We start from the raw sequence: 22,927 nt of genomic DNA, 5'->3' as shown, positions 1-22,927 counted from the left end.
GAACCCTTTTTTACTCTCTCTTTGATCTTATCCATTTTGACATTGGCAATTTTCAGAGGTTGGCCAATTCTCTGACCTAAGTATTCATCAACTCTTAAAGAAGCTTACGAGACTTTGCTAAATGAGCGATGAACAACTATCTTTCCATAGAGTTTTTTTATGGGTTAACATAAGTCAGCCACTTTTTCTCTATTCAAGTATTTCCACCATACATTCAGTAGTTGCAATGGGAAAATCTTCGTAAAAGATTTTGTACTAACTTATACCTGGTTCTATCATTATATTTTCATGTTTAAAAACATGGGTAACAAGTCAAAATTTTATTAAGACTTCTATACAAACTAAAAAAGGAAAGAAATAATGGTAGTACATAGGGTAGATAGTTTCAGACCTTACAAATACATGTATCCTCATGAAAAAGTGGATATTAAAGTCAACAAAAATATTGCATTTTAGCTCGTACTTTCATATAACAAGAATATTTTCTCTACGCTTCATTCCCCACACAAAATTCTCACATAAGAGTAAGTATGGATGTTAACAAAAAAATTGAGTTTTCATCTCGTACATTCATAGAAGAAGAAAATTTTCCATATGCTTTGTTCCTTACACAAAATTAATCTGTGCTCCTTATCACATAAGAGTGTGTGTTAGCTTTTAACATCTATGGATTGGTATGACCTTGAGCTTAGACTCAGGCTCAGGCTCAGGCTCAGGCTCAGGCTCAGGCTTAGGCGCAGGCACCTTTGGAATTGTCACTCTCAGCGCTCCATCTATAATAATCTCAGCCTCCACTTGATCCAAGATGGCATTTTTTGGTAGGGGAAGGTGACGAGAGAAAACACTATGCTTTTTCTCCGACTCATTCTTATGCTCTCCACTTATATGCAGAAGACCTTTTTCCTCGTCTACTTCAACTTTCGTAACTCCTTTTCCTAAACCTTCAGAATATAAAATTAAAATGCCATTCATATTAGTAAACCAGTCACAATCTTATGAAAAAATTTACCATCAAAAAATATATGAATATAATTCAAATATTTTTTTTCACTATTAGATCCCAAAAATATTAACTTATATTTTATACAAATTAATACAAATGACTAGAACCTACATAATTGAATCTATGATCAAACATCATACTAATAACCCACATGAATTAATCAACATACCAGGTAAGGCAGTTAAATAAACATCGACTTCATCAGTTTCAATCCGAGACAGAGAAAGATGAATGGTACGCTTGTGGATTCTCTCCCTAGCTCTGCTATCCCAAGTATTATACTCTTCCATAGATTGGTTGGGATACTATCAACCTCCTCTCGCTGTAAACACAAAACCTGATAACCTAAAAAAAAGTAATTGTATTCAATACAAAAAATGGAAATTAAATAAGCTAAAGAAACTGCAATATAACCTCCTCAAACAAGTCTGCAGAGAAGCAAAGTTCCTGCCAAAATGTTAGAAAGTTTGTTAAAGCTATGCAAATGAATTTTAAAGTTGAAATAGTTATATTGTACAATCTATTCAATTACACTGAAGTTACATTGAACTAATTCCCCAAACAGCTTTACAAGTACCTTAATACAGAAAAGTGTCAAATTGTTTTGGGTTTCATTGCAGTAGAGCCGTAGCAAGTTCCAACTCCACAATGAAAAAATATTCTTGTCCAATGTGTGGACAAGCATCATATAATTACATCCTGTTAAATATTTCAAATTTACATTTTTTCTTATATATTTCTCCTTAATTGCTTAGAAAATTCAGAAATATTGATACTTTCTTTTAATACAATTTTAACTTTTAATGTGCACATATTTTTTGAATAAAATGTTTCATCATATATATTTATCATTTCCAATTTGAAATAAACAAATTCTGTAAATCTTTATTTAAGCTTCCATTATTTCATGCCAGAGCTTTGATGTTGCTCCTCTACATGTGCTGCTTCTAAGGAGTTTTGAGAAGCTAGCACATTAGCTCTTCATCCAGTTGTTTGTGTGAGTAGTTGTTCGGTAACAGGCAACGCTTCTACCGTTTGAACCACATCGGTCATACTAGACCTAAATTTTGCTTCTGCTTAAAGACACTGATAAGCAAACAGTTGTAACTGTCTTGGCCCTCTTCATTGAATATTGACCATTCAATCAAGTGTCTATAACACGACTGAAATAAAAGTTTATTTATAAATTGGCACAATTGTTATTGTAAATAGACTGGAATAAATAAAATTGAAAATTTGGAATTCTGGAGAGGCAGGGTAGTCCACCCAGTTCTGTAAAAGAAGTTCTTGATGGATAATTCATATTTATATCAGTAAAACTTCTTTTCTTCTGTGTCCTGATAATTGTTTATGCCCAATTAACTGTTGAAAGTTCGCAAATGGATTAATGAAAAATTTGAAGGATGCACAAAAAATTATGCAAAAATAACAGTAATCAGGGCAGAGTTCTTCTATTAAATCTCATTGATTGTTGTTCCAAATAACAAATGACATGCAAGGACATGGTTGATGACAACTCAATGCTAACTTAGATTTAATGTCTTGGACACTCTATATGCTGAAACTTGAAATTTATTCTTTATTTTCGTAGCATTGACAAGAGGTTTGTGTTGAATATAGTTTGTTGCAGCCATGGATATCGGAGCATCTCTGGAATACTGTTTGGAGTCTGTACCTTTTCCACCTAGAGATGATGAAAGGTTGTGGCATTGGGCATACCCTATGGTAGACTCCATTCCTCAATCATCCAAAGAAATAGAATCATCTGTCTATAATATTATCAGGTACACATGCACCATGAGAACTTGGACATTTTAAATCAAACAACTAAACAAAGCCTTGGAGAATTAACTTCAGAACAGGACACTCAAAGATAGAAATCAGTTGATTGATCATTTTCAGTATGGAGACCAAGTAAACCGTTAACAGACAATTTCAGCTCCAAGAAGTTCATCTGATGCATCTAAAGTTGCTTCAGCACATTTTCAGTTTTCTCTTTACCTGCAAAAGTAGATTCTCTCCCAAAATCTCTCTTGGTTCATCAACATTTATTTGATAGTAAATCATGATTGCTTGTCTTCCACGATGAGGTGGGAGTGTTGAAAATTTGGTAATGTTCACATTTTGAGCCATTTTTCACCTGATGTATCAGTTGGGGTTATCTCAGAGCGTTTTAAGAGAGCGAGATGAGTTAACAATAGAGTCGGTAAATATCATAATGTTTCCAAATATGGTAAAGTCCTTTGACATTCAGATAGCAATATATCTAAGTCTAATTTTTATCTTCCTAGTTGGTTATAAACATGCATAAAATTCACAGCCTGACAATAATGTTGAAGATGGTGGCTGCTATAGAGATCTTTATCTCTGGAAATATGACCGTTATTACAGTTACTGTTACGTTCAGCTGAAAAAGACACTTATGTTTAATTTGTAATATTAAATGTAAATGACATGTGTCATTCGCATGCATTGAGGCATGAATATTTGAAGAGTCATAATTAATTCATTAGGAGTTATGAGAATCTCAAGAGACCTTTGGTTATAATGTGAAGAGTCTCTCCTATTGGTATATATTCGCGTCAAGCAAAGGATCTTGTACACTTGAACATTTCATTATCAATAAAGATGTATTTTGTGGTGTGGCTGGGTTTTTTTTCCCTTCATTCTCAAAGGGTTTTCTCAGGATATTTCTGGTGTTCTTTGTTTCAGTTTTCCTCTTTCTTACTGCTGGTTACATTCATGGATTTCTGGGCTTGAGTTTTAACATGGTATCAGAGCCTAGTTCAAATCCCCCGTGCTTGTGAAAGAAATTTCCTTCTAGGTTCATCTTTGAACTGAAAACAACTCCAAGGGTTTCGGAGCTCAAGGCTCAGATCGAGAGTTCGATTACTGGCAGTAAAAATGAGTACGGCAGAGGCGAGTGCCAATGCTAAGAAGGATGAGAAGGAGAACAGTGCAAACCCCAATGGTGAAGAACTCTTGTTATGTGGCGTGACTACGTGGGAGGCCATTGGCCGGAGGAATGTAGATTTCAGCAGCACGAATATTGTCTCTCGCATACACCTCAAGCCTCTCATGGGGATCAATATCACTTTTGTAGCTGTGGGCTCTGAGCCGGGTTCGAAGCTAAATCTCATCGGGGCCTGTCTCTGGAAATATGACCATTATTACTATTATTGTTACGTTCAGCTGAAAAGGACACTTAAGTTTAATTTGTAATATTAAATGTAAATGACATGTGTCATTCACATGCATTGAGGCATGAATATTTGAAGAGTCATAATTAATTAATTAGGAGTTATGAGAATCTCAAGAGACCTTCGATTATAATGTGAAGAGTTTCTCCTATTATTATATATTCACGTCAAGCAAAGGATATTGTACACTTGAACATTGCATTATCAATAAAGATATATTTTGTTGTGTGGCTGGGTTTTTCGCTTCATTCTCAAAGGGTTTTCCCAGGATATTTCTAGTGTTCTTTGTTTTAGTTTTTCTCTTTCTTATTGCTGGTTATGTTCATGGATTTCTGGGCCTGAGTTTTAACAAATAATGTCTAAGAAAGCAGCAGCTATCCAGAAGCCCCATTTCAAGGTCTCAATTAAAAGGTTACAATGTTTATCAACGAAAATGCTTACAAGACCACTATATTAGACAGGATAGAAAAACAAATCTTCTTTCAAATTTTTGTCAACTCTATTTCTTTTCAGAATACAAAACGTACATGGATTCTCAAAAAAAAGCAGTAACTATCCAGCCCAAAAGGTAGGAAACACCCACAAAGTTTTTTGAAACCCATCAAATTGACTCCGATTAACAATAGGTTTCTTACATTAGCAAAATATAAATGAAAATTCATTGTCTATTTTGAATCAGGCAATGCCCAACCATGAAATGCCTCTGAAATTGCAGAAACATAATACTTACCAGAAATACATTCCAAAAACCAAACAAAACAAAAGTTTAGTAAAAACGCACAGCACTAATACTTGCATTTGTCCTTTGCAGAAGTTGGTCACTACCGATAAAAATTTAGTCCAAATGAGGTCCCCAATAGCGTAAATAGGACACTGAAAGTGTACAACAAGAAGAAAGCAAAGCCAACAAGGCCCATTCTCTATAAAACAGGAGGAAAAAAACTCGAGGCATGCGCTTACTACTGATAAAGTCTGAAAACAGGCACACTATATCAAAGAAGCCACAGGTTTTGTAAAACAGAAAAGGTTCCCATTATAGTCACTCCCATCACTTTCATCCACTTAAAGGGCTCATATCAAAATTCTTAGGCCAATCAAATATGAGAAAAGTAATTTGTACTATTTGGTTTGTTAAAAAATTACAACTTTATTAGGAATAAATATTTAAGCAATTTTATAGGCTGAAATTACATTGTTTCACACTAGTTAAAAACTGTTTGTTGCATGTAGTTCCAAAAGCCTACGGCAGTAATGAAAAACTGGAACTTAACCTACCAAAACAAACAGATTGATTGGTTTTGCCTCAGTTGGCATAAATACGAAAGATTACTAGTGTTTGCAAATTACACCGTAAATGTCCTTTAAAAAACTGACATACAGTTTTAAATGGGATAAAACATATCGTAGTGTTTGCACCAAAAGAAGGTGCAATGGTTACACCAATAGTAAATATAAATATATATTTATAAAATATTGTACAAATTATAGCAGTGAAGAAGAGATTAAATTTCTCCAAAATTATTGAGGAAATCTTCAAATGGCAGATGGCATGGCTAGTTTATTGACACAGTATTTCTCGTTATGGAGACTTCACCGATCTAATAAAAGCAGGTAGGAAGAAGCAAGGGTGACCACTAAGATAATCTGTGAATGAAATTTTCAGATTTAACAAGGATTTCATAGGTTTTATTTCTGTAGTGCTTGTAGTTGTGGCATTTACTACTTTACTGTATTCTTGTTAGCCATTCTGCCCTTTAAATACTTTTTTAACAGCCATCTTGATCTACTCTAGAAACATTCAAGCAGATGCAGTAATTTGGTGTAAAGGTTGTACTAGCATTTTCCCACCTCGCATGGAACGGGAATTCTGGAACGGGGTGCGGATGTCCATCAAAGCATAAATGATTGTGAAATTTTGTCAAATGTTATAGATAAGACATTGCTGGTAGATGTGTATGAAAAACATGGAAGCATTGATAAAGCTCGTTAAGTGTTTCATAAAATACCTCAGAGAAATGTGGTACGATGGACTGCAATGATTGTAGGGTGTGAACAAGTCAATTTTTTGAAGAGATCCTCAAACATTTCAAGGAAATGCAAATGGTACATGTATAGCCAATCTGGGAGATTCGGAACAGGCTATTATCATCCATCAAAACATAAAGGACAACAAATTTGTTTAATGTTGCAACTGCTCTGCTAGACATGTATGCAAAATCTGAAAGCACGGACAAGGCCTGTGAACTGTTCGACAAAATGTGCAGGGTATTCACAAAAAATGGACTTGCCACGAATGCTTCAGAAACTTTCAAGTTAATGCATTCAACATGCATAAAACCTGCGATGAAAACTGCCTTTGTGCCTTTTGTACTGAATTTCATTTCATTACATGCAACGACACAACATGGAGGCTTTATGACAAACAGTTCGCATTCAATTCCTCCCGTTCCATTCCCTTGGAAGCATTGTGGAGACCCTTAGAGGGAATTTATAAGTGGACAAACACAGAGATATTCGCATACGAAGAGATAGGCATGTAGCCACCATACACTAAAAAGTAAGAAAACTGTATTTTCAATCGACTCAGGGATTAAACCTATGAGAGGCAAAATTAAATTGAACTAAAATCATAGAACCAACATCTGCACATCCATATTCCCAAATTAAAAACTCACTGAAACCATGACAATGGCGTACCTTAATATTCTGCACAAATTATGCCATAATATCAACCGTACCAACTGGGGGAAATATTATTACAAAACCCTAGCAAAGATTTTTTTATGAAAATAAAACAAACCAAATCAATCTCTCTACATCTCTCTGCAAACAGCGCAAGCTATAGCTCATGGCCTTGTGAAGTTCAGATTTTATAATTCACCTCAATCGCTATGTAGAACAGGAGAATAGATAGAAAACACTAACAAATACCTTATTGAAGGCTCCAAAAATATTGAATGGTGCAAAGGTTTGTTCGGCCTATACCCAGTGTTAGCATCCGCTTCTCATAAAAACTTATCGCAGAAATTGTCGCGATCGATTGACGAGCTCTCCGACGGCAGATCTTGAATTCGAGGGGCAGCGACCACTTCGTTTAACTATCAGCTAACTCTACATCTCTTTTTATAACTCTATCTCCTATCTTGCAATTAAATCTTGCGCCAAATTGAAATTTTTTAATTAATATATTTTTATACAGTTGATGTTTGTGATTAGAAATTATTTATATTTTTTTGATGAACAGTCCTTTTCAATTAATAAAATTTACTAAGATTACAATTCACAAAAAAGAGCTGGGGGATACAGGATCACCCCGCGAATGAGTTCAATCGGCCGAAGCCGGAGCAAATAACATGACCGCAGACAGCAACTATAATTATTAAAAAAAAAAAATTATTTATATTTGAAGTGTAAATTTTATTAATAAGTTAAATAATTTTATTAATATGTATTAATAGATATCTAAAGCATAATATTTTTCATTTATTATTTTATTAGTCCTTGCCTATTTATAGGCATACAATTAATTTTTGCAACCAAACTAACAGATTTCTAAAATTCAAAATTGAGTTTATTTTTAAATTATTTTTCAGTTCATAATTTCTTTTTTTTATTAGTTAACCAGAATTTTGCTAGGGGTTTATGTTATTTTAGCAATTCAAAAATACCAATAAAATTTGGCAAAGTTTCTGTATCATGTGCTTCATATGGTTGTAGTTCAACTTCCTAGTTAATACATTAAAATCGTCGACATATAACACGATGACATTGATTTTATCGAAGATTGAGAAAGGCAACTCTTACGAGATTTTATCTGTCTTGAAGTAACCTGAAACTTCCTTTTCCATTATGCTTCTCTCACTAAAATAGGTTGTGAATATGTTGTCTCATTAAAGAGCAGATGAATAATATTGAACCTGAGCTAACAATGGGAGGTGGAACAATAATAACAAGGGACATAAGTTCTTATAATTTAAGTATAGGGACCTAATAGAAAAAGTAGTAAGATTAGAGTGTGTGTGTATATATATATATATAATTACGGTTTGAAATTATGTAAATAATTAAAATTAAATTTCAAAATTTAAACACAAAAAATATAATTATATAAATTTAAAATTAATTTAAATTTTTACTTAAGGCTAATGTAAACTAATATAATTTTTTTAATTTCTAATCAAGACGAATAAAAAATTAATCAAATTATAAGCTTAAAAAACCAACCCATATAAATCTAAAATCAATCTACTTTTTTCACTCTCCACTTTTTTTTGAATAGATTGGTGATATAATTAAATTTAAATTTCTACTTGAAGCTAAAAGCTAATGTAAACAAATATTATTTTTTGAATTTCTAATTAAGGCTAATTTACACGAATAAACATTCAATCAAATTATAAGCTTAAAAACTAAAACATACAAATCTAAAATCAATTAGATTAATAACTATTCACATTTTTTTAATAATAGATTATTGATATAATTAAAAATAAATTTCATAACTTAAACACATAAAATTTAACTATATAAATTTAAAATTAATTTAAATTTCTACTAAAGCTAATGTAAACAAATTTTTAGTACTTGCCAGTAGGCTAAGTACTATTGTGATAGACCAAAAATTACAATTTCCTTGTTTTTGTAGGTGGAAATTTAGTATTTTACCTTTAATTCCCCACTAATTGGATGAAAGATATAAAACTTATTTTCACGAGGAGGATAAGTGATAGACAACATATGTATAGACGATAAGAAATCTATAAATATTAGTAAGAAAATCTTGCTTATAGAAATAAGCTATAGCAACCTACTTAAATATAAGATTTCAATCTATATAATGAAATATCATTCCATTTCAATACTAAATAAAATTGAAATCTAAAAAAGATCATTTAAAATAAGGGAATAATTATGTATTTAAAATCATAAAATAAGCTAATAATTATGTATTTAAAATTATATTTGGTTAATATATACTAATATAACATGTCTTTACTTTTTTTTAAAACAAATTTCATTATCATTATTTAAAATTAAATTTATTCTAATCCATTTCTATTAATTTATACAATAAAAATAACAATTTAAAATTCTAAGATTTTGAAAGATCAATTTTCAAAATTCACTTTTGATGTCTCTAAGCCCTTGTCATAAATTGACGAGATACATGTATTGTTCCATTAGCTTTAGAGTTTTAGCTCCATAACTCTATTTGTTGTAGGAGAGAGGAAATTATAAATTTATTTAAATTAAATGAAAAATATAGTCTTCACTTTTCACTAAAATAATTTATACTATTAACAATTCAAAATATCCCCACAAATAGGGTTGATTGCATATATGAGGAATAACACAACATGGATGACCATAACGAAGGGCATAAGTTTGACCAGAGCAAAAATGTTGATACAATATTTCTATTACAGTCCACGGTGAAATAAATTATCTAAGTGTTTTTTGACTTAAACAATAAGAAGGGGCTATAGCTGTACGAAGAAATAAAGAATGAAATTTTCACAAAAACATGTTTTTTTAGAAAAATAAAATAATAATTAAAATGTAGTAAAAGAAAGAAATATAAGAGAAAATCAAAAGAATGAACTAAAAAATTATGTTCACGGTACACAACATAACAAACAAAAGAAACAAGTGTCACATAAGGGCTTAGTACTTGCCTTTAGTTTTTATATAGATATAATAGTAAAAATAATTATAATCCTTAGCTCACTTACAAATCATTTATATATTATCCAAAAAGGAAATAAATAAATAGAGCTCTAGGTTAATGTTATATCTAGAATTAGATTTAATACATGTTGCATTCAAATATCATACTTTTGTATTCAAAGTAAATGTGTGTCATTTTTATTAAGAATGTTCAAATCATCTTAAATTAATAATTCAAATTAAAAGAAAACATTCTATGGTGAAAATTTTGTTTCTTCTATTAAAAATTGTGACTATTTAATTTTTCTCTTTTTTAACCAATTGATCAAAGATAAAGATCGTGGGTTTATGATTACCAATAGGATCCAGCTAGAATTTAATTGAGAAGTGCAAGTACTAGCTATTTCTTATGAGCAATCACTCAACCAAAAGGCTCTTCCTGACCAAACCCTTACCATTCTTACATAACTTTTACTCTATTGACTTTTTCTTCTATCTATGTGTGAATAATGTATTTATTTCTCCTTATCCCAATAGGCAGGGACTCTAGCTCACATAGAGCTCTTGTTTTAAATCTAATTTTTATAAAGATGCTTATATATAAGATATTTTCATTCAACATTAGTCTTTTTTCCTCTCATTCTAAACAATTGATTTTTGAACATTTAATTAACATAAAATTTAAGATAAATTTATATAGAATGTTAATATGTCAATTTAGAACATTATTAGTCCTTGGGTACTGATGTTTTAATTAGACCCCCTTTTAATTTATGCAACCCAAAAAAAGTACTAAGTTCTAAAGTTCAACAAACTTTTTATTTTTAAATTAATTTATATTGATTTATTCCCTTTTTCTAATTGGTCCCTTGCATTTTTGGGTTTATTCTATTTTCCCACTTCAAAAAATACAATATTTTCTAACAACTTTATCATGCATTAATGAATTCATTAATTACAACTTTATCTTTTAATTTAAATCTGGTGATTTTACAATGCATTACATTAAGTTCTATATTTTAAAATTAAAATAATTAAAATAATTAATTTCCAAATTTAACTTTTGTATTCTACATGTAATAATTTATAATAAGATTTATTACAAAATTACTTTTAATTTTATTGACCATTTTCATATTATATATTTATATAATGTTTAAGTTATTAATCAATAACATATATGATATAAATTTATTTAACATTGTACAATAATTCATACATTAACTTGGTATTCTCTTCAATTATTCATTTATCAATTAAATATAATCATGTAGTAATAAAGATATAATATTCATTTTAGCTACTAACTAAATTTGTAAATAATTTGATCTCAAAAATTACAAATATATATTCTATCTAATATTATACATATTATTTAAACTATATTTAATACATCAACACTACAATGGTTTAATTATAAACTCATTTCTCATCAACTTGTGCTAAATATCTCTTAGTTTTTTTATATTTAATATTATACAATAAATCATAAAGCAACTTAATAATCTCTTGAAGACATTTGTTTATCAATTTAATGTTGCTTAGTAATTATAGGAGTAATATTTATCTTATTTAATAATTATTTAATTTGTAATTACTATTGTGATATAATAGAATACATTGGGTTAAATTAAAAATTTGGTATAGTTGATAAACTTGACAAAACACTTCCATTCTATGACCTAATATGATAATAATTAGTTTGTTCACTGACAATAATATTACAAATCTACCTTCACTTCTTCACAAAAGTCAGGGACTCTAGCTCCATCAAGAGCTCTTGTTTTTTGATGCAATTAAGTTGAATTCAATTTACAAAATTATTATAATAAATTATTTTACTAAGAATTTAATATACAATTTAGTATATTTAAAATTTATTGATTCTAGTTCAAAACAAATAAAATTATTTTGTCTTAGACATTCCTATTTATTTCTCTATTTAAAATAATTTCAAAATATGCTAAGATAGCTGATTTAAAGTATCGCTTGGCCTTTGCAAAAAAACCTATGCGAGCGGATAATGGGTGCTTTTCAATAAGACCCAAACTTTTTGGGAAGTGTTTTGGGTACCCTCTTAGATGTTCTTCAATCCTTTGGTGTCGCATTTTGAATTCGAAATGTTCTGATCCGGATTGAGTTATGTGTCTTCCATTGTCGATCTTGTTGGTTAGTAGTGGCATTTGGAGATTCGTTGGTTGTTGAGATTGTGTGTTAAGTATTCTGTTGTGATCTGTGTGATCCTCATATGATATTTTTGTGTGCATTCATACTTGTTTTAAATTTTTTTATCTTGACTTGAATTGAATCCTTGTTTCCAAGGATCTCTGGGCGACGCATTACATCTAGTATCAAAGCCCATGTTCAAACATTGGGATCTGTGTGTATATGTTACCCATATGGTTAGTGTTGCGTTGGTTGAGTGTGAGTGTCATGGTGAAGAGCTCGTGATCTTTCTTGCTTCAATATCTTATTGGGATGGATTTGCTTGTCCAGTAGATGCGCCTAGAACCTTGTGAGGAGAAGGAAATGGGTCTTCCTAGTTTTGCAGATTGAATTGATGTGCCTTGTTTGGTTGGTTGTTTGTGTAATCCTATTAGATGGAACCACTGATTGGTCTCCATGTACTGGCTTTGAGTGCCTCTTTTGTTTCTCCTTGCAGAGTTAGGTGCATTGTTTCCCTATTTTCTCCTAATTGTATGTAAATAAATGAAAATCTTTTGTGATTCTATGCTTTGTCATTTTAATAATGAGATGGTTCATTTCGTTGAGAAATGAGTGTTTATATTGAATCATTGTAATTAAATAGGTGTTGTATTAGGATCTTTTGGGTTAATGACTTAAGTTCCCAATCTAAATATTTCTTAAGTTTATGGAAATTTGCATTAAATTGATGAATATTTAAATATTCGATTGCATGAAAAAATAATTAAGGAAATTATTGTTGTCTGCATATGCATGAGATTACTAATGGTATATTGCTTGATGTGTGTGAGCTTGTTCTCTAACACTGTTGGGATGATGTTTTCCTTAGCATTGTGCAGTGATTTATGCCTCTCCTGTGACTGTCCTCAGTCATCACATGTAATGTGATTTGATTGATGGCTTATTTTATTTGGTTGGAGGCATTTTTCTCATGTTGTTGGGCTAGCATTGGTTTATAGTATTTTCCTCTCTTGGAATAGTCAACAAATTTTATCTATTGCTCTCTTTGTGATTGTTGTCACATTTGACTTATTGTTGAAATGTGCACTTTTTTATATTTACTATGTTCATCTCGAACCTCTGGTAGTACATACAAGGGATAATATCATAGAGAACATGCTAGTGTGCTTATAGTAAATTTAAAGTTGTTAATGTAATTGGATGGTTTAAAAGATGAGCAAACCTAATGTTATTCTTGAAACAAATTGAAAAGTATGTACTTGTTTTATGGTGACTCTCGAACCCTTGCTTTGAAAACCTTTCATTTTCATTGTGCATTAGTGCTTATGTTATGTTTAATTAATAAAATTATGAAAGATAAGTGATGATGGTTTTTAGTGTGTGAAATACCTTTCTTTCCATGTATTATGTTGTTCTGGGAATGTGGGATTCTTGAATAGTTTTGGTCGTTTCATCTGTTGCTTGTCTTGGTGACCAATACTGTTGATTTTGCCTATGTTGTTTTGTCTTGAGTGGTGACTCAAACTCTTAGATCTTAGGACTCTATCTTTTCGACGCTTTTTGAATGGAGTCAATCTGAGTCTGGATCTGAAAGCTGTGGCCTCTGGAGTGAAGGCAATATTTATGTTGATTTGAAATTTCACGTGAGAAAGTGGTTCATTGCACTTTCTCGCTTGGTTTGATGAGAAACTTTGCGCGAGATTGCGCTAATGCAAAAATTTTCCTGGGGAACAATGAGCAACTCGTTAACACTTCTAAAGGTGCAGATCAATGTTTCAAGGACCCTTTATCAAGTAGAGGCCAATTCAATCATGACATATCACATTTATGACCATTAAAGAAGTTTAACTCTTCATGTTATTCTTAAAAGGGAGGTGTTAACAATCTTCATAATCTACTAGGTACTTGTTGGGATATGTGCTTGGGATTGTGTGTTTCCTATAGCACCAACCCACCCTCGTGAGGTGAAGTGTGGTTTGTGAGCATTCCTTGCTTGAGGTTGATGTTATATTGTCATTTGGAAGTGACTCAGTCATTTGATGAGTCTAGATTCACCATTTGGGATGGTGACCTTGGCGCATCTCTGTACTTTCTTTCTCCCTAAGCTTGTTTCTTCAAGAGGCTTATCTCAGTCAAGTTTCTCTTTGACAGTCGGCTTGAGGTTGAAGAATTATTTTAGTAGTAAGTTGGGTGTAGTACTCACACCATGGTGCTGGAAGGACATGGTATCATTGGACACATGTTACCATCTTATGAGTTGGTATGCAGATATTACATGATTGTGTCCACTAACGAAAGTCTTTGCAACTTTGTGGAAAGGTGATATTTGTCTAGTTGGGTTATGTAACCTTGTTCCTGATGGTATTTGAACTTTTGTACCTTGGAGAGGCATTTTTCTCCTACGCTTGGTGGTTAATAGTGGTGAGTATCCTTTTGGAGTGTGTAATTTTGTTAGTAAACAACCATCCTCTTTGTTCTAAGGGTGAGTTTACTTGGATTCAAGGATGCTCATGTGTGACATGATAGTATTCTTGGGAATTTTGGGATGGTTATTCCCCATGATTCCAACTCTTGTTGGAAGTGTGTCATGTTTTGACCTTGTTTTGTGGTCATGTGGTAGGTGCATGTCATAGTTCGACACCTGTGGACAAGGTAGAGTGACTTTTTCCTTACCTTGTATTGTTGACTTTATGGCTAGATGGGTTTTTTCCTAGCACATAGAAGGTTCCTTGTTGGAGGACCTTATGTCAGTGTGACACCTTTCTCTTGTGGTTGACTTGCTTAGCGGTTGATGTAATGGTTTGAGAATGTTGGAGTGATTTGGTTGGACTTGAGAAGGAGTCAGTGAGTCATCCCTATTACTCAGTTTTGATGTTGCTCTTGGTGTGTTTCAGTTTCTATTCTTGGATTGTAGGCTTCCAGGAGTAAGCCTAGTCTTTGGGGGAGGGGGGGGGGGGGGGGGGGGGGGGATGATGTGGTGCCTCTCCCATTTGACTTTTGTAAGTCATCTGGATGGATGCAATCTTGTTGATCTTCCATTATGATGGGATCATGATTGGGACCATGAGTGATCTACACCATTGAGGTGATTGGATTTATGTTTCTGTATCAGTTGCTTTGATTATGCTTATGGTTGATTTATGAGATTATGATGTGATTTATGGTTCACTGAGGTTGTGCCAATGGTTACCAAGATCGTTGTGGTATCATGATGTTGTTCTATGATTACCTCGAGATGTGTGCATAGATTGCACTGGGTACTATTACCATGCTATACTGGACTAGGTTCCTGTAGCAGTGGTTGGTCATGTTTATGACTATGTTTGCTTATATCTTTTAAGTTCCTTTTTGTGTTGTATAAACAATCATTATTAAATGCTTAAATAATTAGAAATGGATTGTCCATGTTGGATTCATTGGTTATGTGTTGCAGATATTTACCTTGTTATATTTTGATCTGAGAGATATTTGTTACTCATGTTATGTTTACTTTTGAGATGACCCGAGGGTCAGATGTTATACCTTAATTTTAGTATCATAGATGTTAGACTACAATGTTGTTTAGTTAATCATATTACATGATGATGCCATTTTGAGATGACAATGTGTTTTATGATGATATCTGTTTATCTGGTATTTGGACATATCTTTGATTAGGTTATGTGAAGGATTTAATGCTATGGTTATTTACTTCATTCATGCGTTGTTATGCTTTATACGAATGTGAGTGATGTAAATAGATTATTTCAATAAAATTAAATAAATGGTTAAATTAGGTGATTTAATGCATTTATTGCTTTGGCTATGTTATTATATGCAATTGCACTTGATTGTGTTGTTTAGTGTGTAGGATTTATATCCCTGGTAGTGGCACATGGAGTTAGTGATTCAGCCGTTCATATTTTACCAATTTCATCATTGTATGGTCAATGAATCCTTATTTTAATTGTTTAATTAAAGCTTTCGACGATTATTAAATTTGAACTCATTTGCATTATGTGATTAGACTAGTGAGCGTGTCTGTGCATTTAGAGGTTTACATTGTCACGAAAGTTGTTAAGGAGATTTCTATTTTTTTGGATTTTTGGGATTTCAATTGATTTATTTTAATTTTTGGCAGCTTTGCCATAGATGAATTCCTATTTCTAGGAATAGCCTATTTTTGTTTGGGTCGATTCGGGGTTTAACTAGGTTACCCCCTTAAGAGATGTGTTACCCAATCCTTGAAAGTATCTCCCTATTTCATTCCTTTTGGGAATTGGTGTAATGTCAATAAGACTTTTCCTTTGTATGTCAATAAGGACTGTTGTAGATGATGTTGCACATTGTGCACTTGATGTCATACCACTTGGTGGGGTTAGGAGCAAAGGTGTACTTTGTTGATTTGCCTCCAAAGAAGGTATGTCTGGCATCCCTAGAGTACAAGTCCCTTTAGGTGCATCTTGTTGTTGCATCATGTGACTAAAATCAAGTCTTAATGTCCTTTTGGGGTGTTTAGGAATTGGTGGTATTTCATCGAACAAGGGATTAATATTGATATGTTCAAATGTACTTTGGAGGATTTCAATTGTTGGTTCTTGATGGGACCTTATAGGTGCCATTATTGCATTTGACAACTCCAAAGGTTGTTTTCCCTTATCTAAGTCCAAATTGATCATGGGTTGTAGGTTTTCAATTGTTGTGTTGGTTTGATGTTTGGACTTAGGTCCTTCCATATTTGGGTTGAATTTGACAATTTCTTAGGCTGCCAAAAGTTTGAAGTTTTTATGAAAGTTTTTTTCTTGACATGCCCTAGCAATTTCTTTATCAGTGATGCCATAATTAGTGTCAAAGTCATCACTTAGGTGTATAGTACCTTGTTGTATGTTTGATGTGTTATAGTTGAAGGTACTTGTGTTAGGTTGGTTGAATTCGAAGGAATGTGATTGTTCATCTTCGGGTGTGGTTGGCACACTTCCTCCTCCTGGTGGTATTGGTACGAATATAGGTTCAAAGTCAGGACTCCACTGAACCATCCCATGTGTGGGGGAAGTGTTTGGAGGAAATCTCATGGTAGGTGCATTGTTTAAGGTTTGTTGTGTCATAGCTTGGTTATGGTGCTCTTGTGGATACATGTTTAAGGGGTCTGCAAGTAAAGGTTGTGATGCCTCGATTTGTTCTTCGTCAATGGTTTATAGGGTTCTCTTGCTTTTCTTCTATCTTGGATGAGGTTTTGGTTGTGCTTGTGCCCCAGAAAACAAAGTTTGATAGAGTTCCTCGGGTCTCTGAGTTGATTGTGTCCTAGTAAGTGCTGGCATGATACCTAAGAATGCAGATACAATGGAAATTTTGAATGTTTTGGGTGATTTAGAGTGGTGGGTATGCAAGATATGAGTTTTTTTGGGATTTTTAAGTGTTTAGGGATGTTATGAAATGTGAGGAAATGCTAAATGAATTAGGGTTTTGACATGCAAAGTGAAAATGCATTAGGGATATTATGTAAATGCAAATACAAGGTGTTGTTTTGAGGGTATGCAAAATGAAGGTTAGGGTTATGTTTTGGACTTGGTAATGACACTAAAGGTAGGTGTATGCAAGGTAGACTATGCAAAGGATGGTTTCCAAGGGTTGATAATGACATTTAGGATATGCAAAATGAGGGTAAATGATCAAGAAGGCAATTTGGTTAATGGATAATCTGATAGGGTTTAGTAGTGAGAATGATGCTAAGGTTTGGACCATGCAAGATGAAGGGGATATACCACTAGGGTAAGTAAAAATGATGTTTGGGGATGCTAGGGATATGATTATGCTATGACAAGGAAATATGGAAAGTTTTGAACTTAGGTAAAACCTTTTAGAAAGTATTTTGTCTAGGATTTTAACCTTGTGATAAAGGACTTTGGATCTTGACCAAAAAGTGACAAAAGATGAAAAGATCAACTTGATAAAAGATGACAAGGTCAAATCTATCAAGACATAGACAAAATTTGACCCAAGAAAATGATAAGAAAAGATAAAAGACTAGTCAAGATCCATTATCCGTCAACACTAGGAGATACTCTAAGAGTCATACTTTGTCTAGATTTTTGACTAAATTCAAAGGTTTTGGGGGTTCAAAACGATGTTTTGGGGACTCGAAATGGTGGTAATGCTGAGTGGGTATGTAATATGGACAATAATTATGATGCAAAATGGGATTTTGGGTGCAAGCTGCGGTTTTGGGTCAAGTGCAAAATGGAGAGGTGTAGAGGCTCCTAGATGCAGTTTTGGGGTCCTAAAGTGCAGTTCGGAGGCCCAAAATGGTCATGCAGGTACCCAAGTGTTCCCTAATAGTGCCAAGTGAACTCAAAAAATACCAAATACATCATTGATGCACTTGGAGCTAGTTTGGGTGCAATTCATAGTTTCTGGGTGCAGATTGTAAGCTAGGAAGAATGTTTGTTGATTTTGAAAGGTATGGTTGCCAAACTGATATGCCAAGAAGCTAAGATGTTGGGGTTGATGTTAGGATGGATTGGGAGGTGCAAAAAAAATTTTATAGCTTAGGGAATGATGTCTTAATGGATTTAATGAAGACTAGGTGATGCAGAATGCAGATCTCGGCAAGCTAATGCAAAGGGAGCTAACCAGGTACCTAAGGACACTGTTGAAGCCCCAAAATGCTATCTGGAATCCAAAATTGGGTCTAAGGACCACAAAGTGCTCCTAGACAATGCCAACTATGTCAATGAAGCAGTTGGTAGTTTTATGACGAAGTTGGTAGTTTCAGAGCGCAGTTGGTAAACTAGGCTGAAACTAAGGCAATTCTGGGAGCTATGATTTCCAAATTGATATCACAGAGAGGTTAACAGTAGGGGACAATGTTAAGACCAGTATGAATGCTCAAAATGATGGTTAGGACACTCAGAATGATGGATAAAGTGGTCAAGATGATGAATAGGCATGCAAAGATGCAAGGTGGTGAATGCAAAGTGCTGATTTTGGTATACAAAAATATAAAAATAAATAAATTAAAAATTAAAATAAAAATAAAAATAGACTTAATGTATGGTGTAGACAAAGTAAGTTTGTTAGTTGGTACTTTTGGGATTTATATTTGTTCTTAGAGAGAATTGGATATAATTAACTAAAGGCATTCGGTGATAAGATTCATCACAATTTTTTTTAGGTTATTATTACCCATGATCTTATCTTTCATTGTTCTAGCTGTTAAAGCAAGATGTTATAGATTCTAATATTGAAGATAGTAAATATCAAACATGATGTTGGATCTCAAGGTGTGATTTGAGACATTGATGTGGCACACCACCAATCCAGAATACACATCTCTCAAAAATTAATCAACAATAGATTTATAGCGAAATTAGAAAGAAAACTTTAATAAAATGAGAGGATGATAGTCTTAAGGGACACTATGCAAATCCTTAGTAATGATGTTGGGTTAACTATAGGAATGCTATTAAAACTAGCTTTAAAGACATTAGGAGCAAATGGCTTCTAATTTAAAATAGAATGAATAATAAAAAGGGTAGTAAGTATTAATTGGCCAATAAGATGTTTTAGGTTAGAATATGTTAGAGTTTAAAGCTAGTTAGTTTGAATATTTGGTATTGTTATATTGAATGTTGAGGTATTCCTTAGGAAGCAAAAAGGAAAAAGAAAAATTGTTGTGTTATTCTTGACAGTAAATTTTGGGCATGGCATTCTGGTATCAGAGCCTGGTGTTGAAACACTGGGCATTGATGGGTCCATAAACAAATGTAAAATTTAAATGTTACCTTTAAAGGAGAAAATTTTCAATTGACTCAACTTTTGAGCTAGTATCTTCTATGAGAGAGTCAACTAAAGCATAACACTCTTATTATTCTTGACTTATTGATAAGATAATGTTTGACCTAATTTTTTGTATAAATAAACTTTAAACATGTTAAATAAATTATTCTAAATGATACTAATATAATTTCCCGATTACTAGGAAAATTTGTTCATCATCATAATAATATGAATTTGATTTGGAAAAAGTAAGACTAAAATAAAATAATTAACCTTAATAAAACATTGACCAAACTCTTCTCTCACTACTTATAAACTTAGTACAAGCCATTGTCATAAAATTAATGTAAATAAGAATTTACCTATTAATCTAAATAGTTATATAGATGGAATCAATGAGCTAGCATTACCTCAAAGGTGATTCACTTATTTTCTAATTATTGGTAAATATATAATATTTAGCAAGAAATTAATACTAATTTTTAAAAAAATATTCTTGTTTCCTCTACCATTTCTAGATGAAGGATCCTTTTTGATGCACTACTAATATAATTATAGTAAGAGAAAATAAAAATAAAAATAAACAACAATAAGCAAAGATTGGATTTCCATTTAAACGATCAAATTTCTTTAATAGATCTTACAATAAATATAATCTTTTATTTTTGTTAAATTGATTTCTGAATTAAGTTTCATGCTTACTTGAAGAATATTAAGAAGAACCTATACATTTTTTTTCTTCTAACTAATAATAGCTAAACTTGTATTTCTTCATAAAAGAATACTAATTTAATAGTATGTGTCAAAAATGTCCCTATATGGATTTCACAATGTCACTACATGTAAGAGAACTAAATGACCATAGATTGAACTAGAATGAAGGATTTGTAAAGAAAAAACAATGTAAGATTTAGCTAAGATTTTCCATGCAAGTAAACGAATATAAACTAGATGAAATACAAATTTAATCTAAGAGTTTAGTAAGAAAACATTTAAGCTAGAACATTTATGCAATTTAACAACTAAAATGGAAGTATTGAATGAAAATGCAACAAAGCTTTTGAAAGCACAAATGTGGAGTACTGAAATTGACAGAGTTTATTCACTTACAAATTTCATCCTCTCAAAAGAGAAGCATAAGTTCCCAATTTATAGAGAAATCCAAAATAAATCAATGGTGTATATCAATTAGATGAATGGTGGAGATTGAGTGAGTGTTCATGTTGGAATGGAAGTTTCCATTTGAGAGAGAGTTAATTGATTTGTTTCCTTATTCTTTTTAAAATCACTCTATGTTTCCATTTTTTTTTTTATAAAAACAAATCAAAAGAAGATTTCAGAGATTTTGTTAAAATTATGTCTCATATTTTGATTATTTAAATTCAAATAATAAATATATGTAGATATTTAAGTCAAATAAGTAATAAATTCATTTTTTTAATCTTAGAAAATGTCAAAATTAATATAATCAAAGTATTAGGAAATTTTAATTAAATTAATTGATTTAGTGGGTTTAATAGCCAAGATGTTGATATTCATGAGCTTATTATTTTATTTATATTTAATTATTTATTAATTTTTATAGTGATTTTTGTAGATTAATGATTTTCTACAATTGATATTTAAATCAAATAGAGTCAATTAGGACTAGAAATACCTAATAAATTAGGATTTTGTTGATCGTTCGAAAGATTAGGAGCAAGTTAGTTCTGAGACCAATTTTGGGTATTATAAATGTAAGAGTACAAGGTATCCTATCCATTATATTTAATGGAATATATATAGTATGCCCTAATTTAACACTAATCCTATAACTAACAACATTAATTATTTATGATTAATTGTACATCTATGACAGTTATAATTGACTATCATTAATAATAATGTTGAAGGGTCAAGGTGTCATAAAAGTATAGCATTTAAATTAGTGTGGAAAATGATAATAGTTGGAGGGCATAACCATATCAAAACATGATGAAGAGAACTATATAAAATGATATCCTAGATGTGAATACAAGCATAATATTAAGATTTGTCACAATGTAGATAGAAGTGAAAATTGACCTCAAATGATTAATATTGAGGTGGTCATGGAGTACCGAATATATATATAGTAGAGGAAGTATCATCTTTTTTATAGGGGCTATGATACTAAACAATAATCCATTCGTGACACCATTGTGTGGTATAGCCAAAATTGCAAGTGTCAAGAAGTGATATTCCTATATTAGATATAGGATGTAATCGAAAGTTGGAATCCTTAGTATGATTGCTACTTATCACACTATCACATAGAACTCTTGACTTGAGTAGATAGTAATCATCTAGGAGTTATGATCTCAATGTACATGTTGGATAAGCTGGATGATTACTTATTTAGGCACATCCTTTTGGACACAATTCAAATTGGGAATCTAGGTTTCAAAAAGAATTACATGTTACTTTATAAATATCATGCTTACCCTCATGGATAGGATGTTAAATTGAATCATTGATAAAGGATATTTCTATAGCAAGGTTGCATAAGCATACATTCCTTTCTGAGATCAACTATTAGTAGAGTCTAGTTTCAATACTAGGTGCCTAACCCATTATGTTTCAACATATGCAATAAATGACAACTTGGTGTAAGATGTATTAGTACACCCAATTAAGCCACAATCTAGGGATGATGCACTTAGAGACATAGGAGATATGAGACTTCTTACTAAGCCATTAGTTCCATAGAACATACATTTATCCTCTTCAACATCAAGGAACCTTGGTACGGCCACATCATGCTTGTGAAATTGTTATTCAATGTAAAATTGTGTTAGTCCTTTGTTCAAATTTTGCGATTTTTGTTTTGCTTACTCACAATTTGACCCTTATTATTTTTGTAGGTTTTTTGATGTTGGTCCCATTGTGCCTTAGGGACATGTCTTGTGTTATTTGGGATTTACCAATGTGGCCACATCTATGTTGTTTTCGGTAAAATTGTTCCTTTTGTTACTTTTGAGGCAATTTCATGCAAATTGTGTGGGTAAGAATATTATTGAAATGGCCATACCAAGGAGGATCCTTGACAAAACATCTGGAAAATTAATGTACCTGTAAACTTTGTGATTATCCATTGTAAAGCTGCTACACAGGATTT

The 22,927-nt window shown here is 32.0% G+C and overlaps 1 protein-coding gene across 2 annotated transcripts; it reads right to left on the bottom strand.

The window, feature by feature from the left end:
• Window positions 1–427: 427 nt before the first annotated feature.
• LOC149570768 (17.6 kDa class I heat shock protein 3-like) lies at window positions 428–7,299 on the bottom strand. 2 transcript variants are annotated; one of them, XM_089823312.1, is made up of 3 exons: window positions 7,135–7,299; window positions 1,173–1,348; window positions 428–941 (listed from the first exon to the last, which is right to left on the bottom strand). In XM_089823312.1, exons 2-3 carry the CDS (start codon window positions 1,291–1,293, stop codon window positions 658–660), a joined length of 405 nt encoding a protein of 134 aa, XP_089679438.1. In that variant the 5' UTR covers window positions 1,294–1,348; window positions 7,135–7,299; the 3' UTR covers window positions 428–657. The 2 variants fall into 2 exon arrangements, with proteins under 2 accessions (XP_089679438.1, XP_089679439.1); XM_089823313.1 differs by having other exon boundaries at window positions 1,173–1,325.
• Window positions 7,300–22,927: the final 15,628 nt, after the last annotated feature.

The sequence above is a fragment of the Cupressus sempervirens genome, chromosome 3 (genome assembly GCF_028749045.1).
Source record: "Cupressus sempervirens isolate cs-2001-9-10 chromosome 3, ASM2874904v1, whole genome shotgun sequence".
In the NCBI taxonomy this organism is placed as follows: Eukaryota; Viridiplantae; Streptophyta; class Pinopsida; order Cupressales; family Cupressaceae; genus Cupressus; species Cupressus sempervirens.
Note: the sequence above shows the minus strand (reverse complement) of the source record. Positions and strands in the feature narration are given on the sequence as shown.

Bases quoted from the DNA above. Each gene is read 5' to 3' on its own strand.
- LOC149570768 (XM_089823312.1), bottom strand. From the start codon at position 1,293: ATGGAAGAGTATAATACTTGGGATAGCAGAGCTAGGGAGAGAATCCAC. The intron at 942-1,172 runs GTATGTTGATTA...TATATTCTGAAG, and splicing joins TTATTTAACTGCCTTACCTG to GTTTAGGAAAAGGAGTTACG.